Below are 20,053 nucleotides of genomic sequence, written 5' to 3'. Positions count from 1 at the left end.
TGTCGTAAACAGTATTCCAATTATTCCCATTATTTACTGATTCTCAAATAATTCACTATAACCTCATGTTGGCATATGTGACCTTTGTTCCACTGAATATCCATAGGTTAGCGTCAAGCAGAGTTAGAAGGATTTAACTCAAAACGGATTTAACTCAAAAAAGCAGGCAAATCTGCAGGGGAAAAAAAGGGTGCATGGTGCAGAGAGGGCAAAGGTTGTAGGGTCACCAAACTTACCCTAAACTTCTCCATTTCTTCTTCCTAGAGGGTGTGTGCCATGAGCAGAGAAGCATGGAGGGCAAAGGGTGGATGAGTTGAAAGAGAGAGAGGAGACAAAGCTTAGGACAGGAAAGACCACCAAGATCACCAAAGAGAAGCAATTTCACCAACAGACCCACATGAAAGTCAGCAGAAAGGAAATCAAATGGTAACACTCGACTAAGAGGAGACATGATTAGACAAAGAGACTTTCACAGAAGCACTGAGCACATCTTATGCCAACAATGTGTACAAGGAAACAGTTGCTAGACGAAGCAGTTGTCAAAGAGAACAGCTGCTTAAAGGAAAAGCGTGAGGCAGGAATTGGACTCAATCTACGTGAACCGGCTAACCCCACAGAGCTGGTTAGTCAGCGTAGTGCCGGCTGGTCCTACAGGGAGAGTGAAGGGTCCTTAAGAATCTAAAGATCTAACTTTGTTTCCTAAATATCTTACCTTGTTCGGAACATAAGGGCTGGGTCCATGTTGACAGACGCCATGCGACCAACATGGCGAATTTCTTTGGCAATCATCCGCAGCTTTTCAAAGTTCACCAGGCCGTCCACTTTAGAGTCATTGCCTGAAAAAGCCAAAGAAAAAAAAAGATCAATTACAGAGTTTAAAAACTACAGCAAGTGACAGAGGACTACGGAGATAAATATGGCTAACCGTGAAGCATTTTTACCCCTTGAAACAATTAGATTCTGTTTGTGGTTACTGCATTTATACAGCAAATCAACACAATTTGTTTTGAGATCACTGGTGGTCTGTACATAAAGAAGTTGGTCAGAGAGGTAAACTTAAAGTTATGGATAATTCCATGTATAGCAGATGATAGGAAAGCTAACTGCAATATTTAAAGAACCACACTGAAACCAAGAAGCAGTTACCTACTTATAGTTGGCTTTCACATTGAGAAAAGCTTACATGAAAAACAGCCAGTTGTCCTGTATTTCAATAACAATACACACTTTTTAAGATTAGAAATATATATAGTATATAAATGGGTTGTATGTGTGTGCATGCCTGGGTGTTCGACTTTGCAAAATGGATTGTTATTTAGTTTGCTTTTAAATGATAGGTGATAATGCAAAAGTGTTTGCCTGCAAACCGATAGTAAGAATAGTTTTTTGTTTTGTGTATGATTGAGCGCTAGTGTGCACTGCTCTTGAATCTGATGCAGTGCAGTGGTGATTAAACTCTGTGGGCCTGTGTGCATATTGGCAGTTTTTGAATAGATTTTGAGCTGGAAACTATCAGCAGTATCTGGCAACACTGACTCTTTTCAGAAAAATTGTGCAGAATCTGCAGCTGTGTGTGTTGTGTAGTGTCTAATATAGTAATGTTTACCGAGTGAAAGATCTGAGCTAAACAGATATAAAATAATGTAAAAACACTAGAGTAAATCTGCCACACAGGAACTTTGCAAAAATACTGCCAATCACAAAAAATTGAATCCATAATTATTTTATAAAGTCGGTCGTTTCATTTTGTTTTACCTTCATGTAGAAAGGTGAGGTCCTTCTTGATGACAGGGAACAGGGGGATGATTGGTGGCTGGAGGTTTTGATTGCTGAGGACATTCCTGTACTTGGCCATGTTTCTTGAAGGGTCGAAGAGGTCCTGCAGGTCCCCGAACAGTTTCTCATATTTGCTTGGCAACTTCTCCCATGTGCCTCTTAGTCTGGAGACTGGAGCCAGGTTCAGACCACTATAGGGAAAGCCGTGGCAGTGAATATATAATCAGTACAACAATTTGTACAGACATCACAACACAGAAGAACTTCTCTATATTAATATGACTTAAAAATATGACCCAAAATGTAAAAGAAATCAGTTTATTGCACATTCATTGTCCCACCTGATGATTGCGAACATGGAGCTAAAGTTCTTGCACTCGCGACAGTGCAGGGCTATCTTGATGAAGTGCTTGATGATCTTCATGCGTTTTAGCTGGTTCGGTTCCCGCGTAACCTCAGTGGCCACCCAGAAGGTCTCGTGGTTAATTGCCTCCTCGAAGCGCTTGAGGCTGACAGAGCCGGTCTTTGAGCGCAGCTTAAAAAGGTCATCAATGTATTCGGTGGGCTCGATGGCGCAGAAAAGTTCAAAGGCCCGCATGGAGAGTTGTGTGGCCACCTCCACGGTGCTGAGCTGTAACAAAGAAATCTGTCCTTCTCGAAGGAGGTCCTGGGCATCCTCATCGGAACATAACGTCTCTGTCTCCATGTTGCTCTTTAAGTAGTATCTGATGGAGGAAGATGGATTGCAAAATACTGGTTAAACATTTGCCATTTTTTCTCTCTGTATCTATGAGAATTTTCTGCTCGGACTGTAAAAAGCTTAGGATTTTTTAATGCTGTTGATAAAACAATGAGTTTTAATCCACTGGGATCTTGAAAAGATGAACTGAGGTCAATCACTCCATCCCAATTCATTCTTATTTATCCTTTCTTTAATAAGGATGGTTTCTTGGATTTAAGATGTTTTGTCCTACTTAAACGGCAATAAAAACTATACTGCACATCACCATCCATGTAAAGGAGACAAGCAAGGAATGGTGGAACTGGTCTTTTCAAACCCGTCTTTATTCCTACTCTTTACTTTTGATGTTGCAGTTTGAACATCAAGATAAAGAAGTCATTACCTGCCGCTCAGCTGAATCCTGTCGGCTAGCTTAGAAAGCTGATCCGGTAACCGTCTCTGCTTGATGACGCCCTCAGGTGTGACAGACACCTCGCACAGCGAATAAGCCTCCGGTGCAGCAGTCAGGGCGAACTCCCTGATAGCCTGGGCCACCACTTCTTTAGCGGTTGTGTCCTTCCCGATCATAATATACCGAGACTGCTGGTCCGCCTTGAAGACTCGCAACACCTGGTCTGACATATCTGGGAGAGACAAACAATGGTAATTGTGGTATATGTTACCATCAGTCTCCTGAAATCTGAAGAGCTTGAATCCGATTAAGAAACAGTGATTGATTAACTGATTGACTGTCAAGCTTTATCAAGAGCTTATCACCAATCCCACGCCCGCAAAAGCCAAACCAGCATCTTGCAGATCAGATAAATCTCCATGAGCCCAGAGGAAATATAAAATTGCACTGCTGTTTTACTGAATTAGCTTTGTACTACTATGACTCCAGATTAAGCGACTGCACTCTAACAGATTAATGTCTATAAGTCTGACATAAAGGTTGAAAGCACTGCCAAAGATATGATTTTTCCAGGAGAAGCAGGATCACAAGGAGAGACGATACTTACTCATTATCAATGGGACTGAAAGGATATAAACAACATAATGGACAGAAGTTAATATAAAGACCATATTACTGCATTTTTCTTGTTTATTTTGTGCTATGTGTGAGCAGTGGAGGAACAACTGTTTAGGTAGCTATTTTATTATGTTTAGTCATCTGACGCCATTTGAGTGAGCGGTTCTTTGTTTGTTCCCCACAAATGACATAATGGCAGAGTATTTTTGAACATTCTAAATGTGTTGATGCCACAAACTTCCCGAGCTCCATGTAGTGGTTAAATACACACCAGGCTGGTTGTTGAAGTCGAGGATGCGGTGGTGTGACTGCAGGAGGTCTGGGTTTGACGACGAGAGGTTTCCGCTGACTGGCAGAGCTGGTGGGATCTGTTTGGACTGCTTCATTCCCACTATGCTGTCATCCTGTGATTGGCCCACGCAAACGTCGCTATGGAAACAAGAGGGCGAGCAGAGGGGAGTCTGTTATAGATAGCAGTTCTGTTAACAACAGGCAGAGGGCGATATTTGTGTTTGGAAGAGAAGGAGGATGGAAACACATTTGGCTGTGCAGTCCATATGATGTATTCCATGTTAATTATCCTGGAGTTTCACAGCAGTGAAAGCAAAGGTTATATATGGCTCAGCTAAAAGACGTTTTCAATGGTGCCCTGTGGGAAATGGACACCTGCTCTCATTAGGAACTAAATTTATATGAACAAATACCTTTTCTTTCTTATCTGCGGCATTTCAAAGTAATTCTGATTCAGCCTTGCATTTGATTGGCAGACTGATAAAAAAAATGCAGGTGCACGTTGCATAACCGTTCAGAGCAACATGTCAAAGTGTCAGGAAAAATCAGAAACGAAGTTTCTGCATCTAATCAGCTCCAATCAAGAGGCTTTGATTTCCTATTGATATTAAAATCACAGAGTTCAGAGTCTACTGAATATAAATGCTGCACAGAGTCCTAAATATTTATTTCTCACTGAAATCTAGACATGCAAAGCTGCTTTTATTGGTAATTAAGTCGTGACAGTTAAAAGTAATGAGGTCTTCTTACTTGTATGGTTTAGGGGGCAGGATGCTGGTGAGCGTCTTATCAAAGATTTTCTTCAGCTTGTTGCGTCCTCCCACTGTGTTGGTCTTTGCTTTCTTGCTGACCTTTTCCAGACTCATCACCTGCTCCACATCCACCGCCAGGTCGGGGATCGAGTAGCGACTGGCCTTCTTAATGTCCCCAATCTTTGGAAGGTGGGGTGCCCCATTCTTTCGATCATGTTCCTCCTCACAATCCAAATCATGGTCGTGTTCTGGCCTTGTTAGCAGCTCTTTAAACACTAGACAGGTGTTAATGTAAAAGGAAAGAAAAGGGTCATTAAAGACACTGTAGTATTCCTACATCTACTCTCAGATCTTAACCTTTTTATTAGTTTATCCACATGCTTTTTGTTCAGTAATAAGCTTTAACATTTGGACAAGTCAACAAAAACAAGTGATTGCTGTTGACATAACTATAACTCTCTCTCTAATCGTCATAGGATCACCAGTGATTTGGTGGATGTTGACAAGATATCATAACTTATAATATGCTTTACCTAAAAGGTTTGTCTTCACAGTTATGGACAAATGGGTGTTGTTCTTCAGAATCTCATTAGCTTTGCTGAGCTGGACATTCTCAAAATTCTGTCCATTGACCTCCAAGATCTGCAGGAAAGACGAAGAAAGCCATGAGCACAATTTTAAGCAACTTAAAGGGTTATACATCTGATCGAGAACAGACTGAGGAAAAACAATAGAGCTGATGATGTCAATAGCGTCCTCTTTTTCTAACCCATAAAGAAACACAAAAATTATGTTGTGGCTCCAAAACTGGGACCTTGACATTTTGCATTCTTTTGTTGACAACAAGAAGAGCAAAAATAATGAATTGAACACACTGCCAGCTCCTTGTTAGAAAAAGAATCATGTCTAAATTAGCACCTTATGCATAATTATTAAAAATCCAACCTCCTGCTGTGTTTGATGATCATATCTGGCCCATGGATTTAAAACACAAGAACATCATTTGACCACAGAGTGCCTTTTAAATTCTGACAGAACTCCAGCACAGGAAGTACTAAAACTCATCTGTTATCACCACATCAGGCCAATTTGCAGGCCGCGTTATATCACTGCAAATATTAATCTCTGAACTATGCAGTTTAACTAGATAATAAAGAGGCCCTAAACTCCCAAGCTCATGCATGTTCTACAGGATATAAATATCATCAACATATGGTTTTGACATTAATAGGACTCTTCCTTTTCATTTCCAAATAGCCCCGTCTTTGTCTTCATAACCTGACCATTGTATAGGTGCCGGATATTTGCATTTAAATGCGATCATCTAACTGAGCTGCCACTTCCTCTTTGGCAGAAGAGGAAGTCGCCTTTAACCGTAATGGACACACAGGCCATCATCTGCTCTTGTGAGGCCAGTAAATGCTTACTTTTTCAAAGTCAAACTACTCTTTTAGGATCAGGAGTGATTAGCGAGTTCACTACTGAGAAGATGATAAAAACCAATAAGATTAATACTAAAGCTCTGAAAGAGCAGGTACTGGGTGAATGATGACATTAACTACAGCTGTATAAAAAAGAAAGTATGAAGAATATATGAGAGAGAGAATGTTTCCTTATGGATGTCAGTTTCTCTGCTTCCTTTTGAGGAAACAGCTGCAGGGGATGTTTGGAGTCAAGAGGGCTTAACTCGCATCCAGACGCTCTCAAGATGGTTTCAAGGATTAAGGGACTTTGCTTAAAGCCCTAAGGACTGCAGAGTGTGAAAATAGTTGAGCAGTCAAGTTGTGAGGAAAAAAAGCCAACACAGGGTGCCCAGAGCTACTGGCAAGTTCAATTTGAGACTTTCAGAAGAGGCCTTTTAATGCTAGTTAGAGCAAAATGTAAAACCAATTTCACAACAAAAATTTACTTAAACAGGAAAATTGAAGTGTTAGTCTGCACAGCTGTAGCCTACAGAGAAAAAGTGTTCTGCAGCTAAATGAGCTTTGAATAAAAACGGCACTACCAGGAAATGTTCTGCTCAAAATTTAAAGTGTATGATGTTGGTGACGTTAGAAGAGGGAGAGAACCAACTCACTTGATCTCCACGCTTAAGGCCAGCTTCTGCTGCTTTGCTTCCAGGCTCCACAGCATCGATGAAGATGCGGAAACCTTTCTCCTGACCTCCGAGAAGGCTGAATGCCAGTGGAGAGTCCCTGGATGGCTTGGTTAGTGTCACCAGCCGTGGCTTGGCTTTAGCAGCACATGCTATGTTTAACAGTCTTAGGTGCCCACACATTTTCTTAAAGAAACACAATGAGGAAAATGAATTAGAAATCTGAATTAAACATTTTTTCCACATTTCTTTATATTTTACACTTACTTCTTTTTCCAGATTGTTTTCAAACTCTTCCAGAAAGCGAGTCATGGCAGGGTCACCTTCAAAGTCATTGAAGTGATTGTTTACCCACAGCAAGACTACCCGTGTAACCTGGAGAGATCACATGATCGACATGCACACACTCAGTCATGTCCAAAGATTTCATGAGGAATGAGTGTAGAACTGTTTGTACTCTAAACCTACTGACAACTAATTAAATACAAGTTCAAAAGTCAAGTATGTCTGAGGATTTTATGTATGTGAATCCAACATGTCTGAAGAACATTCAAGTCTTTCAGAATTCTGTGAAACAAGATAAATTTACACCACGTCTGTGAGTAAATGGACAAAGTCTAGCTGCCTAAAGTGTATCTGAACAGATATACCAGAGTCCTGCTGATCATACCTTGTCCCTGAGACTTGGGTCGTGGAACCACTCCAGGAGCTTCTTGCCCACGACCATGGGGCTTGAGAGGAAGGTCCTGTAGGTCAACAGGAAGTCCTCGATGTATGTAGGGTCCACCACTGAGTGCTCCTCTACGAGGTGCATGGTGAGACGCTCCGGTGTGCCCTGATGTTTAACAGAAAGACATTACAAGTGAGTGGCAGATCCTTAAGATGACTGCAACTGCAACTGAAATGCTAGCCTGCTTTACTCTATATGGAACCATGTACTAGATGGAACTCCTGCTTTATTAAAAAGCCTTAAAACTAGCATCAAGTACATACGGCTCACTGGGTTTACTGAGGTCATAAATCAAGTGTGAAATAAGGCCATCATCTAATGGACTTCTTTTTTTGAGATTATGGGGTTTAAAGAAGCGTAGATTAATTGATTTTTAATGGTTACCTTGATGACAATGTGCCCTTTCCTGGTGCCGGTGCGGTCGAGTTCACGGTGTTCCTTCACCATAACAATTTCTCCTTCCTCCTCAACCTTCTGCATGTTCTTCTCCACCTGGTTGAGGATGCAGCAGTAGTCCTGCTGGGCTATACACACAAACTGGACACAACAGAGAAACTCAAATTAGTGGGTGACTGAAAGAAACTTGTAAATTTACATTAATTATATATGCTTAATAGTATTCAAACACAATAACTGGAAGATAAAGTGTTAAAGTAATATAACCTATAACATCTGATGGCATAGCAACCAAATGAATATATAAAAATAAGATAATGGGAACAATTTTTTACACCCCAGCCACCAACTTTAGCTCAGAGTTAGAAGAAAACCTTATGATCTTCCTCTTTTCATGAGCTGGCCTATTTTCTTTCATAATAGCTGCTCCGCACATTTAAAAGGATGCTATTGCCTGCAGCAACTTTAGGTGTCACGAGTGCAAACACTTTCAGCACAAGTGGGTCACAGTGGGATTTAAAAACTGAACATGGCAGGGTTTGTACCCATGTTTGTCACATGGAAATGATGCAGAAGAAACTGACCTGTAAACCCAGGCAATACATTTGACCAACACCTAGAGCAGGAGTACTTAAAGTGAGGCTCTTACCTGGCAGTCGTCTACTTTGGTCTTCATGACACCTTTCATGTATTCTTTCTCCATGGTTGGTGACACCCCAAAACTATTTCCCATGCACAGGATTTCTGTCCGGCTGTCAGGGTACGTCACCTCCACCGAACCGTTCAGGATCACCGACCATGAGTCCAGCTGGAGCCATAAAAACAATCACAGAGGTCAGATCAAAAATAAATAAATAAAAAAGAAAGAAAGAAAACAAAAAACTAATACACTAACAGCTTCACACATCAGATTAACTTCAGTATAGTAACATTCCCAACAGCTGGTGTCCTTTAATGAGTCAAAGTTATTTATCAAAAAGAACCATATGTAGCGACTACAAGGGGACTGTTGCACTAACAGATGGTTTCTTATTTTCCTCAGAGGAATACAGCAAAAGCAAGAGGCTGTTGGTGCTGCCCAGGAAAAAAAACAAGACTTAAGTAAGAAAAAAGGAGTTTCAAAGTATTATTAGTAGGGGCACATTTAGGTTTAATAACAATAATAAGAGTATTTTCAGGATTTTCTGAAAAGCTGCCATTGTGGTTTCCTTAACCCTGACAGCAACAATGCACTCAATGAACCTTAAATTATTTATGACTGGACATTTACTAATGTGGCTAGCCTTAAAGGCATCCTATTGTATGGCTGTATTACATCGAAAGAAGCAAACTGCCACTGAAACAGCGTCCTGAACAGAGAGATGAAACAACTGAGGCCTGCTTTGGACGCCTAAAGGATCCTAGAAAGACCCGTCGATAAGCAATGCCCACTATTCAAGTTTAATAGAGCAGAAAAAATATCAAATGGACGAAGAAAGATTCATTGGTGTGAAGAGGTGAGACTAAGGTTCAGTACCCACACACATGCACGCACGCACACATATATGAATTAAATTTAACAATCACAAGACAGGATTTACGTGTGCATGAGTATGCACCAACACACACCTCTTCTCCATCATTGAGAACGATGGTGCCGGCGCGTTCGACCACAGCGAAAACCATGACAGCGCAGAGTTCCCTCCTCACTGACATGGTCATGTTGGCAAATGCTGGCAGTTGATGCATGAACTCCAGTAATTGCTCTGCGAGAGGAACAAAGGAGAGACAGCAGAGGAGTTTAGGAAAGGCATCAAAGAGACACTTGGAGGAGAGAAAGAGGGCGGGCAGCGTAGCGTGCACCTGGCAGGTCTGCACTGCCCTCAATCCAGCATCAAAATGGATCATCACCACAATTATATCAAGCCAACGGAGAAATCATTATGTGGACAAGACAAAGCCAAATATCAATTCTATTGATAAAAACTTTAAGGCAAGCGAGGAAAACTGCTGACAATTCACTCAACGACCTCTGTGCGACTTAAGGGAGTTATTGAAGACAATGAACCAGAAGTGAAATCATAGTGGGTGTGCTGTCAGGGAGGATCAGGCTTACAGCCAACTGTCCTCACACATCTCCATCCAGCCATGAACAGACATGTACATCCTTCACAATGTGCTTTTAACAGATCTTTATGTGAATATTTTATTGTTATCATAAAGTAATCAATTAAATTTGTCCCCATCTTCTAATATTCAATGTTTTCAACCTTTACATTTGCAGAGGTTTTAATTAACTTAAATAGTTTTGTGGTTCTTACAATATAACCCAGCAGAAACCCCCCCACATCTATATGCATAAACAAAAACAGGTTCCAAATGTCATATGATGGCTAGTATGACTGGCATTATGAAACAACAGATGAAAGAGGATGTAATATAGAATCATGTGGGAGAAAACCAAAAAGAAAACATTTTCCCATGACTCCATGCAGGCCTGTGAAAAACTAAGCACACCCCATGAGTCAGTAGCTTGTAGAACTGCTTTCAGCAGCAGTAACTTGAAGTCATCCTTTTCTGCAGGACTACCAGTCTCTCAAGACATTGTGGAGGAATTTTGGCCCACTCTTCTTTACAACATTTCTTTAGTTCATCGAGGTTTGTTGGCTTCTGTTTATGCACAGCTCTTGTAGCCTAACCTAAGATGTGCTGCCATGCTTTTGTTGCAACGAGAGGTTTTCCCCTCGTAACAAACAATCCATACTTGTTAAGTCTTTTTGTATTTTTACTATCACAAACTTTAGTTTTCTTATGTTAACTGTGGCCTGTATAGTCTGAGATGCAGTGCTTGGGATTCATTTATAATTCTTCAAAGTTTCACTTGGCACATTCTGACCTTCGGGTGGATTTGCAGAGACGTTCATTCCTTGGAAAATTGTGTTGACACACACCTGAGTCCTCCAGACCACCAAACGACCTAAATTTCTGCTTTTCCAGAGGTGCTCACACTTGCTGATGATCAGTCAATCAAGTGCCTCTGATTAGCAGCACCTGGCTGCTAATTACACCCCCGCCTTTTTTTCCTGGACTCTATACAGACCTTTGAAAAATTTTCTCACTACTGTAGACCAAAAACTCTAAATTTCATGATGACGATTGGAAAACAATGAATTCTGAATTTGGTGCAAATGTATAGTTTCTCATTATTGAATATGTGATTGGATGCAAGTGCTAGATGCCCATGCTAGGTTTAATACAAGGTGCAGGACTTTCTGCAGCACACCTACACTGATGCTCACAGAAAGAAAACACACCTCTATACGCCATCTACCAACCAGCAGCAGTGTGGTGTACTGGTTGACCTGGGCTTGGCATGGCAACAGCGTCGTGTGAGAAGCTGCGGAAGCACTAAAAGTTTAATGCGCAGGGAGAGGTGAGGCGAGAGGATGTGCCAGCGTGACCTAGAAAAGCCTGCTGGCAAGGGGAGGGGGTACAGCAGGGAGATAAGTGAAGTGGGGGAGGGGTTGGCACTTGTTCTTACTCTCTCGCAGTCCACAAATGTATCATCCTCCCCAAGTCCACATCTGCCGCTAAGCTGAGTGTGCACACTTTTTTTTTTTTAAACAATGCCTATCATTTTCATTTGAGAAGAATCGTAGCCTTAAGAGTTATGATACTGCAAGCCTGATGGGGCTTTGAGAATTACTCGAAAGCCTCGATCATGAGAGAAGCACAGACTTGAGATAAATGTAAATTAATGGCGACGATTTAAATAAGAAAGCAGGGAGTGGCTTTTTATAAAGCATAAATTAATGTAAAAATGGGACAATGGGGCTTCTGTTTAAATTGGTATTTTTCACACCATTCTCTAAAGAAGTCTTCAAATATAGAACTCTCAGGCATGCACAAGAATAGGCAGGATATTTTTTTCACAATGAACACTGCACGGTTGAATATTTACACTAGTGCTATTGATCAGAATAGTCATGAAGAGCCAAGTAAATTCAATCCCTAGTTGGGTGCTCACCTATGTCATCATCGGTCCTGTCCATGGGGTCCTTCTCCAGACAGTCCCGCACAATGTCCCGGCTCATGAGGGGGTCGGACGCTCGCTCGATGTCCTCTTCATCGTCGTCCTCCTCAGAGTCCACAGCGGTCTCTGGCAGGCCACTCAGGTCCATGTCACCTGGTTCGTTTTCTGTGGCCTAGAAAGAAACAACAGGTAAGCCATGAGTCAATGATAAACACGAGCAGGGACTCTGCGGCTCGGTGCAACATCAGCAATCCCGCCACCACAAGGCCAAACGCGTTCATCTATCCAGCTCCTTGTTCGAGTTCGAGAGTCTACTAGCGACACACTGAATGACCAACCTCCATGCTCGTTACAGGGAAAGCTTTGAATTATCAGATAAAAGCTTGAAAAATAAATCCCCACCCATGTCAGCTGTCCAAACGGGGACAGAGTAAACACATTGTAAACAGCCAGTGAAATATTTTTTCATTTTAAGCAGCACATTCAACACACACACACACACACACACGTCATTTTACAGTAAGAAAAAAAAATCAGCTGTGACACAAAAAACAAATTCCTTTGTGCACATTTGACCCATTTCTTGAAACTGATAAGAGGTAATCAGTACAGTAGCAGAAAGACAGGCGTCAACACTGCATACAAAACAGTCTGCTATGCATAGTAACAAGCTAATTAACTCTCAACTTTCCTCCCCTCTTTTCTCCCCCACAGCAAACGCCACAGCCTGCCTCGCAGCCAGATCCTGTTCTTTGAAAGCAGAAGATGAAATATGTGCGAAGCCGTGAAAATGAACTAAGATGAGAAGCAAGCGTAATGCAATTACTTGTGCCTGAGCGATACCAGCGGAGTTCATCTGCCATCATCAAAGAAAGTATTTCTATAAATGACAGAGGGGCCAGATTGCCTGGTTCACACTCACACAACATGAAAACCATTTAAAGAGCAAGTCAAAGCAGTCACAAAAAAGGCAACACAACATCGGCTCTGCTACCTCCCAACAGTGAACCCTCTTACCCAAATACGGTTCTCAATCTCAAACCTCTTAACAGAAAGAGAAGAATAGGTTGCCTTTGCAAACTGTCCGCAAAATCCCAGAGATAGACGCATCTTCATCTCCCAGACTGTCAGTCTGCTTCTAATTTTTTAATGCTCAGTCTCCCTGTGCTTGGTCTCTCTCAGAAACCCTATGTCATTTCTCCTCAAACGCCATGTGCAAAGGGCTCTTTAATGATTCAGTGTCTGAATGGCCGTTTGGGCATCACTGGTCCACACCCTGGTGGGTGGAGCCTGCAAACACGATGAAAGTGAAGAGTCACAGATTAGGTATGGAGCAGAACACAGTACAGAGGAAAACTTCTTGCATAAAACTACAGAGGATCATGTGACCAGTGTACTTTAAAAACACTAGACTGGTTCACAACACTTAACAACCCACATAATACAGCATTAGAAACTCAAGGTTATATACAACAATCAGTTCATAGCCAGCTGTCAAACGTGTGTATGCTTTCATATTGCATTTAAATACAGAGGGCCCGGCTGCCTTTGTGCTCATGCACGGCCCTTTTTTCATGCCATGCATGTATCAGAAATCCATAGATGTGCAGAACGCATTAAGAATCAGTGGGCAAGTCAGGTGTTGTTAATATTTCATTAGGGCTATTCTTGGATCAATGCTTTCAAAGTCCTTCTGAAGGACCAATTTCATGATTTATTCAGATACAAACAGTGCGCCATGTTGGCAGTGACGTGGGAATTACGTGGCGATAGCAGTGGAATAGCCTGGTGGTTCGACTATTCAGTACTCCATCCAGAATCTAGACTCCAGTATGCTCAGCAAAAATGTGTACAGTAAAAATAATGTTTAACACAAGCATATTTCACCAACATCAACTTCACATGATCTCAAGTGTAAATTATGAAGTATCCTCTGATCCATTTATTCAACACCAGCCCCAGTGAGCACTGCAAACATTCCTTGTTTCTGATGTTCTGCACATTTAAAATGTTTTTTATTCTGAAACATGCAGGGTGTAACTTTATCTAATAATAAAAAAGCAATGTTGCATAAACCAACAGTCTTAGAAATCATGCTGTGCACTCATGGTTAGAATTTCAATGTTTTCTGTCCACATTAAAGGCATGTCTGCATGGTGTTCATTTTCTAAAAGTTTGTGATAAAAATGAGGAGATTCTTGTAGACTGGATAGCAAAAAAAGCCCAACAACTGCTTTATATAACAATTTCCACTTAAGCCAGGAAATGATTAGGAGAAGATAGAGAGCATAGAGTGCTCAAGAACTTCAACAGAAGCAGACAAAAAGAAAAATCCAAAAGCTTCAAAACCACAGCTTCCCAAATCACAATCTGATGGAGCATCCATAGAATGTGTCTGTTCAAGCCTGATTGACAGACATCCCAGAAATTCAGAAGTGAGTAATCTCATGATTATCCTCTTGATTGACTGATTGATTAAACTTTCTGCTTGTAAAGTGCCAGAAAATACAAGTTTCTTAAGCCAAAAGAGACAGCTTCAAATAGCCTAATGTGTCCAACTAACAGTCCAAATATAACAGTGAAATACAGAATAGAGCCAAACTTTGACTCGAAGGTATCTGAAGCATTTTGATTGCTGAAACGGTTAAAACAGAGGAAGCACGTATGAAGCATATAAGAGGTTCGTCATCGAAGCTAAGGAATTTAAATACAGTATTCTGAGCCAAAGTTACAAATAGCAGAGTAGAAGTTAAACCAAACATTATAGAGGCTGAATAAAAAAAAACAAAACAAGAGAAAACAGAACAGTGTCTGTGATTCAGTGAGAGGAGAAAGAGACTGAGAGGGGAAAAAAAAACCAAGAGGCCGCCACAGAGCTGCTAGCAGATGGTGCTAAGACCAGGATCACAGACTGGGGACAGTAGAGCCTGTTCAACCTGCCCCAGCCAGCCACAGCATGGTCAAAACATATACACATACACACACAGAGCTCCACAATAACACACCCCTCATATGCAATTAGACTGTTTGTATTGAGCATACTGAATGAGTGCCCTGATGCACACCAACCACAGTCAGTCGAAGCAAACAGCACAGCCACAATCCTGCTTACAAACATAACACACATTTACAGACACACAGCAGGTGACAGAATTAGGAGCCAATGGGGTGGGTGTACTATGCTAAGCGGATTAGTTGCAGAGTTTGGGGCACGTCCACAATCAGTTGAGTGCACATACTTGAATTGGGTTTTAAGGGTTCAAATGTTTAACTTTGATTATGTTTTCATAACTACCCAGCAGAATTGAAAAGGCTTGGTGAGGGTGGGTGGATGGGGGTTGGATTGCAAGCAAACCAAACACTTTTGGTGCAGATCTTTATAACGTTATTTATAAACTGCTAAATTAAGCATTGGCCTTGATGAAGGATGGGTTGAGGGAGCCCATCCTTCATCAAGTTACACATATCTCAACACCACTAAACAAATTATGTGAGGCCTACACGTGCTAATATTTTTGCACAAAAATGCTCATCAAGTGCCCTCATTACATGAGACTGTATATCACAGGTTTGTGGGAGTCCTGTACTTCTGCTTTGAGGTGATGAAAGGCAGAGCTGGAGTCAGGATGTAGGCTGGACCACCTGCTTGCAGCCAGCAGCCTGTCTGCTCATCCCCTGCTGCGTAGCAAAAGTCTCCCATTAGTGTCTTATAACATGTCTGGCAAAAAAGGCTTTAAATTCTTCCAAAGAAAATTAGTCCTCCTTAATGAGACTAATGCACATTCCCAGAGGTATAGTCATCATTTCACAAAAAGCATATGTTTTTTCCATTTTTTCCATAAAGACTTGGTCTCAGATGAGGTCAAAGTTTGTTCTATATCACAGATTTTAAATGCTATGTTACATGTTAGATCACTGAAGCATATATATATACCGGTACACACACACCCCAAATCATGCAAATCAATGTTTTTTCTCATTATTTACAATTCATCACAAGGTTATGTCGAAACAAACCAGCTCAATGAGTATTTGTTAATTGAAACTGCAGGAAAACACACGATAAGTCTGCCTCGTCTAATGAGGTGAACAGAAAACTAGTCAGGTTAATACAAACACTGCAAAGGAGAGGAAACAAACTCAGTCCCGATCAGAGGGGAACAGCTACACTTTTAATGCTTAGCAGTTGATGCATTATACATTTGGTTTATTATTACCACACAGACTGAATATAAAAGATGGACCTTGCCACTGTGATGAAGTCTCAAAGTGAAAATTTTGATCATTGCTATTTATGTTCACATCAGTAACTGAGAAACCAGACACAATAAAACGACATGTTTCTATGGTAGTGGTTTGCCAATCACAGGTATGCCCAGCTTGATTTATTGTTTACTTTAGATGTAAAGTAATCCACAAAATGAACATGATACTGTATTAAATATGATTTGAAACTGGAGACTGAGAATTTTATCTGATTAACAAAATGCTAACCTAAGCCATAAATAAAGTGAAAAGTAGACTTTCATAGACTTCTATATAATCAGATTTCTCTTTGCAACAGTCATCACCCCCAGCTGATCTTTGTAAAGAAGGCAAATATTAAACTTGTCCACTTTTGAGACATGGAAATTTCATCCATCTTATTTATTAAGTCTACATGGCTGCAGTCAGGTAAACTAACTGGCTGTAGCTTCATATTTATGGCATGCTCATGAGTGGTAGTGTTCTTCTTATCTAACTTTTGTCAGTAATTCCAAAAAGGCCCTAGCTAGACTGATAAATGTTTTAGCATCTTTATGATTTCCTCTTGCTCAGCTATGGCTGCATTAACTAGTTAAACTACCATGCACCTGCTTAGCTATCCAAGGGAGTCCAAGCTGGGGATCCAGCACCAGGGATGGGAGGACTTACCTGGTAAATGTCTGACAGGCTGCTGCTTCCAGAGTCGCTGGTGATACTACATCCTGAGTGGCTTGAGGAGACGTGGGTCACCTGTGGGTGTAAGCCGTCGGCCAGGTGAAGTCTGCTGAAGTCTGCGGGGAGCTGCACATACACACACACAACATACACACAGATGGTCAGTATCAGCCAGCCCAGCAACCGCTATTGGTCATTCACACCAACACTCGTGCTGACTGCCAAACATTGGATGCAGACTTAGCAGCATGTGTGTCTAAAAATAGGCGGTTTAGCTTTTATTCTATTTCTTCATTTTTTAATTATGTTTCCCCACTTCATTTGATAATAAGCAAAGACAGACTTTCTGCTGTAAAACAATAACATATCCACTTTAATTTTAATTGGAAGGCAGTCTGAAAAACATTCAATTTGTTCCCATTAATGAATAAAAAGGGGTTTATCGTCTTCTTCGTAGCAAAGCAGTTATTTCACAAGAAAAATATTAATCAGAGTTTAAACAAGAGCTCAGCTTTCCTTTAATAATACATTTTGTGTAAAGGAAAGGCAGAGCCAAAAAGATTTTAATTAAATAACCCAACATTTACAGAATGTGTCAAAAATATTTAGTTTTTAAGTCTCATTTTTGAAATCCTTTGGTTTACTTTAGAAGAATACTACACGTATTAGACAAAAGCATGTAAGAAAATGGGTTACAAAACTGAAAGGGAGTAGAAACTCGGGATTAAACGATAAGATAATCATTGTTTTAAATACAGCAAAGGAGCTCCTTTCCTGAGACCAGCAAAAAACAAACATGCCCTGCATACATCAAGAAAACACCCTCATTAAGGTACTACGAACTTGAGTAAACTAAATGAATACTGGGCAGTAATGGGGAAAACCCCTCTGAGTAATTCATACGGTATAAAGTGCTAGAAAGCCCAGCCGTAATTAGCCACATTGTAAATGAGCCAACCCGCTTCTCCATGGAAATGACCCCAAAATGCAAAATACATCCGAAATCCTCCCACTGCTCAAGTTTTAGGAATCAGATGAATTAAAAATAAGAAGCAGTTTGAACTGCTACAACTCAGAGGTTTATTTGAAGTCTGCAGATGCTCTATGGTTTCTGTATGTGTGGCGTTAGAGTGGAGACAGTCAACAGCAAACACAGCAGCACAAATTTCCATAATTGGTAATGATTTAAGGCCTAAACTTATCAGTTTAATGTCCTGGGACTTTGGAATCTTGATCCATTTATTGAAAGTTTTTCTGCAATTTCTGTAATTCTATAGATAAAATTATTCAGGTATTAGCTCAGAAAATTATTATTACACTGACATAATTAGTGTTCAACTGCTGTCCTATGCATTTAAAATCCAACCTGATGGATCAGTTGTTAAAATGTATGATATACTCATTGATTATAGACCACCTGAAGCCCATAGAACATAGCTAACATTTGTGGCTTGACATCTGTAGATGTCAAGTACACATTGTATTTATTTCAAATGAAATAAATGAAATGTGTTTGAATCACACTCATCAAATCCAACTAGAATGTCAGAGTGGTGAATTATGGATTTAATCAAACAGCATAAACTGGTTCGTGGTGTCTCTAGACTTGACTATTTGATGGCTAAATGTTTTATTTACCAATATACATCGGATACTCTTCAGGGAGACTGTTAGCTCTGGGGCATGCTTCAACTCCACTTCTTGCTGTGGCAGAGCATTAATATTAGATTTTTAAACTGAAAAGTCAAAGTGGGCCGATTTAACTAGTCTGCTCCACTCAGGAAATCAGCCAAATCTAAACATCTTGAGATTGGGTTTGGAGTTTTAAATTTTGATAGTAAACAAGATTTTTTTATTTTTTATGTTCAGTGATTTTTTTTCCCCCCCAAATGTTTCCTCACTTGACAGTAAAAACGTTTTTACTCAGCTTTGATAAATGGTGATGAATTAGGGTGAGACTTTGAAATTTTAAAGAAAAAAACCCAACAACTTTCCTTTAACAGATCCTGACGTATAGGTGACAAGCAACGCTTTCAGCTCTTCGTTTCTAAGCTATGAAAGGTTAACTCATCTCTGAAATTCAGAAGTCTGGGTATCAACACCATCCACCAATTTGGGATGCAAATAACATCTCTGCCTCAGATTATTTTGGAAATCAGCTTTGAAGTCCCACTTGGATGACAAATGGAATAGATTGGATAGAAATGCATCTCGGGATCTTCATTTGCAAGTAAATAGGTCTGAGCCATCATCTGCTCTTGAATGTACTCAATGAAAACATCCATCGTCACAGCTCCTGAAGTGCTCATCTGCATTACGGCTTAATGAAAGAGTTTTTGAGAATGGAAGTGTTTTGCTGCCAGAATGATCGTTGTGTGATAGATAGAAGAAACTAGTTTTGACTAAAAGACTTCTTAACATTCATGAGGCAGAGTCACAATAAAACTGAAGGGCTTGAATATGTTGGAGCACTGAACTGATTTGGAAGTTATTTGGAGACCTTTGTGAGTGAAAAATTTTAACCTGAGACATATCAATTCACAAAGCGCCTTCATGTGTCAGTGACAAGAGACCAAGAGCCAGACAGTGCTGCTCCTGTGGCACCGAGGTGTGATGTGATTACACTGTGTCAAAGATTGCCATCACGATTAATTATCTGGCTGGCTGCACCAACCAAAATGGTCGACCGGAGGGCCTAGTGGCTCTCTATCCCGCCTTGGGCTGCTTTTTTTCACTCCCTCGTCTGGTTGACTTCACCCTGAGTGCCTCCAGCTGACTTCCACAATATTACTGAACAAATATTATCTGATGAATCTCTTTTGTCTGTTTGTATCTGTAATGATAAAGCCTCATCACATTTCCTTTTGATGACTTTTATGGCGTAATACGTCACTCGTTGCAATACAAATTTCAGACATAAGGTTATATTGGAGCTCTAGCAATTTATATTTAAGCTTAGACATTTTTCGCTAGAGTGATGTAGCCTTGAGGCCTGCCATCAACGTCACGTTTATCCCAAAGGAAATTTGTACTCTGGGATTACAGCAAAGCTGGAAGCGAGGAAAGCTTGGCCTCAATACACACCAGTGAGGTACATTGTTGCTCTTACATGCTCCATTATCATTAACAAAGCAGCACTGCATTTTATTTTGAGTTGATTTCCGGGAGTACTGAAATGCAGACAGCTCTGCACCTGAAAACAGTCCCTGAAATATGAACAAGTTTAGGTTTTTTTGAGGGGAAAAAAAGGCTTTAAAATGTCTAAAGACAATTTGCAGGAAAAAACAAACAAACTTAGGGCTGAGCACCACAGAGAAACGAGAAACTAGT

At 40.6% G+C, this 20,053-nt stretch overlaps 1 protein-coding gene across 2 annotated transcripts in view; it reads right to left on the bottom strand.

Annotated features, from left to right (window-relative positions):
* rapgef2b (Rap guanine nucleotide exchange factor 2b) overlaps nt 1-20,053 on the bottom strand; it is a 107,064-nt gene that overhangs the window by 6,659 nt on the left and 80,352 nt on the right. For both annotated transcript variants that reach the window (XM_085360249.1, XM_085360248.1), the window contains 16 exons: nt 16,718-16,849; nt 11,798-11,975; nt 9,400-9,536; nt 8,441-8,599; nt 7,780-7,932; nt 7,336-7,500; nt 6,933-7,040; nt 6,648-6,851; nt 5,104-5,212; nt 4,569-4,845; nt 3,799-3,956; nt 2,901-3,141; nt 2,118-2,501; nt 1,756-1,967; nt 713-836; nt 237-260 (listed from right to left, as the gene is read on the bottom strand). In XM_085360249.1, coding sequence (XP_085216375.1) covers nt 237-260; nt 713-836; nt 1,756-1,967; nt 2,118-2,501; nt 2,901-3,141; nt 3,799-3,956; nt 4,569-4,845; nt 5,104-5,212; nt 6,648-6,851; nt 6,933-7,040; nt 7,336-7,500; nt 7,780-7,932; nt 8,441-8,599; nt 9,400-9,536; nt 11,798-11,975; nt 16,718-16,849 — 2,765 coding nt within the window. The remainder of the gene's footprint in view (nt 1-236; nt 261-712; nt 837-1,755; nt 1,968-2,117; nt 2,502-2,900; nt 3,142-3,798; nt 3,957-4,568; nt 4,846-5,103; nt 5,213-6,647; nt 6,852-6,932; nt 7,041-7,335; nt 7,501-7,779; nt 7,933-8,440; nt 8,600-9,399; nt 9,537-11,797; nt 11,976-16,717; nt 16,850-20,053) is intronic.

The sequence above is a fragment of the Diplotaxodon limnothrissa genome, linkage group LG2, assembly GCF_057381915.1.
Source record: "Diplotaxodon limnothrissa isolate DT_005_m linkage group LG2, D_limnothrissa_male_GT1.1, whole genome shotgun sequence".
Classification (NCBI taxonomy): domain Eukaryota; kingdom Metazoa; phylum Chordata; class Actinopteri; order Cichliformes; family Cichlidae; genus Diplotaxodon; species Diplotaxodon limnothrissa.
This window is presented reverse-complemented; position numbering and strand designations above follow the sequence as displayed.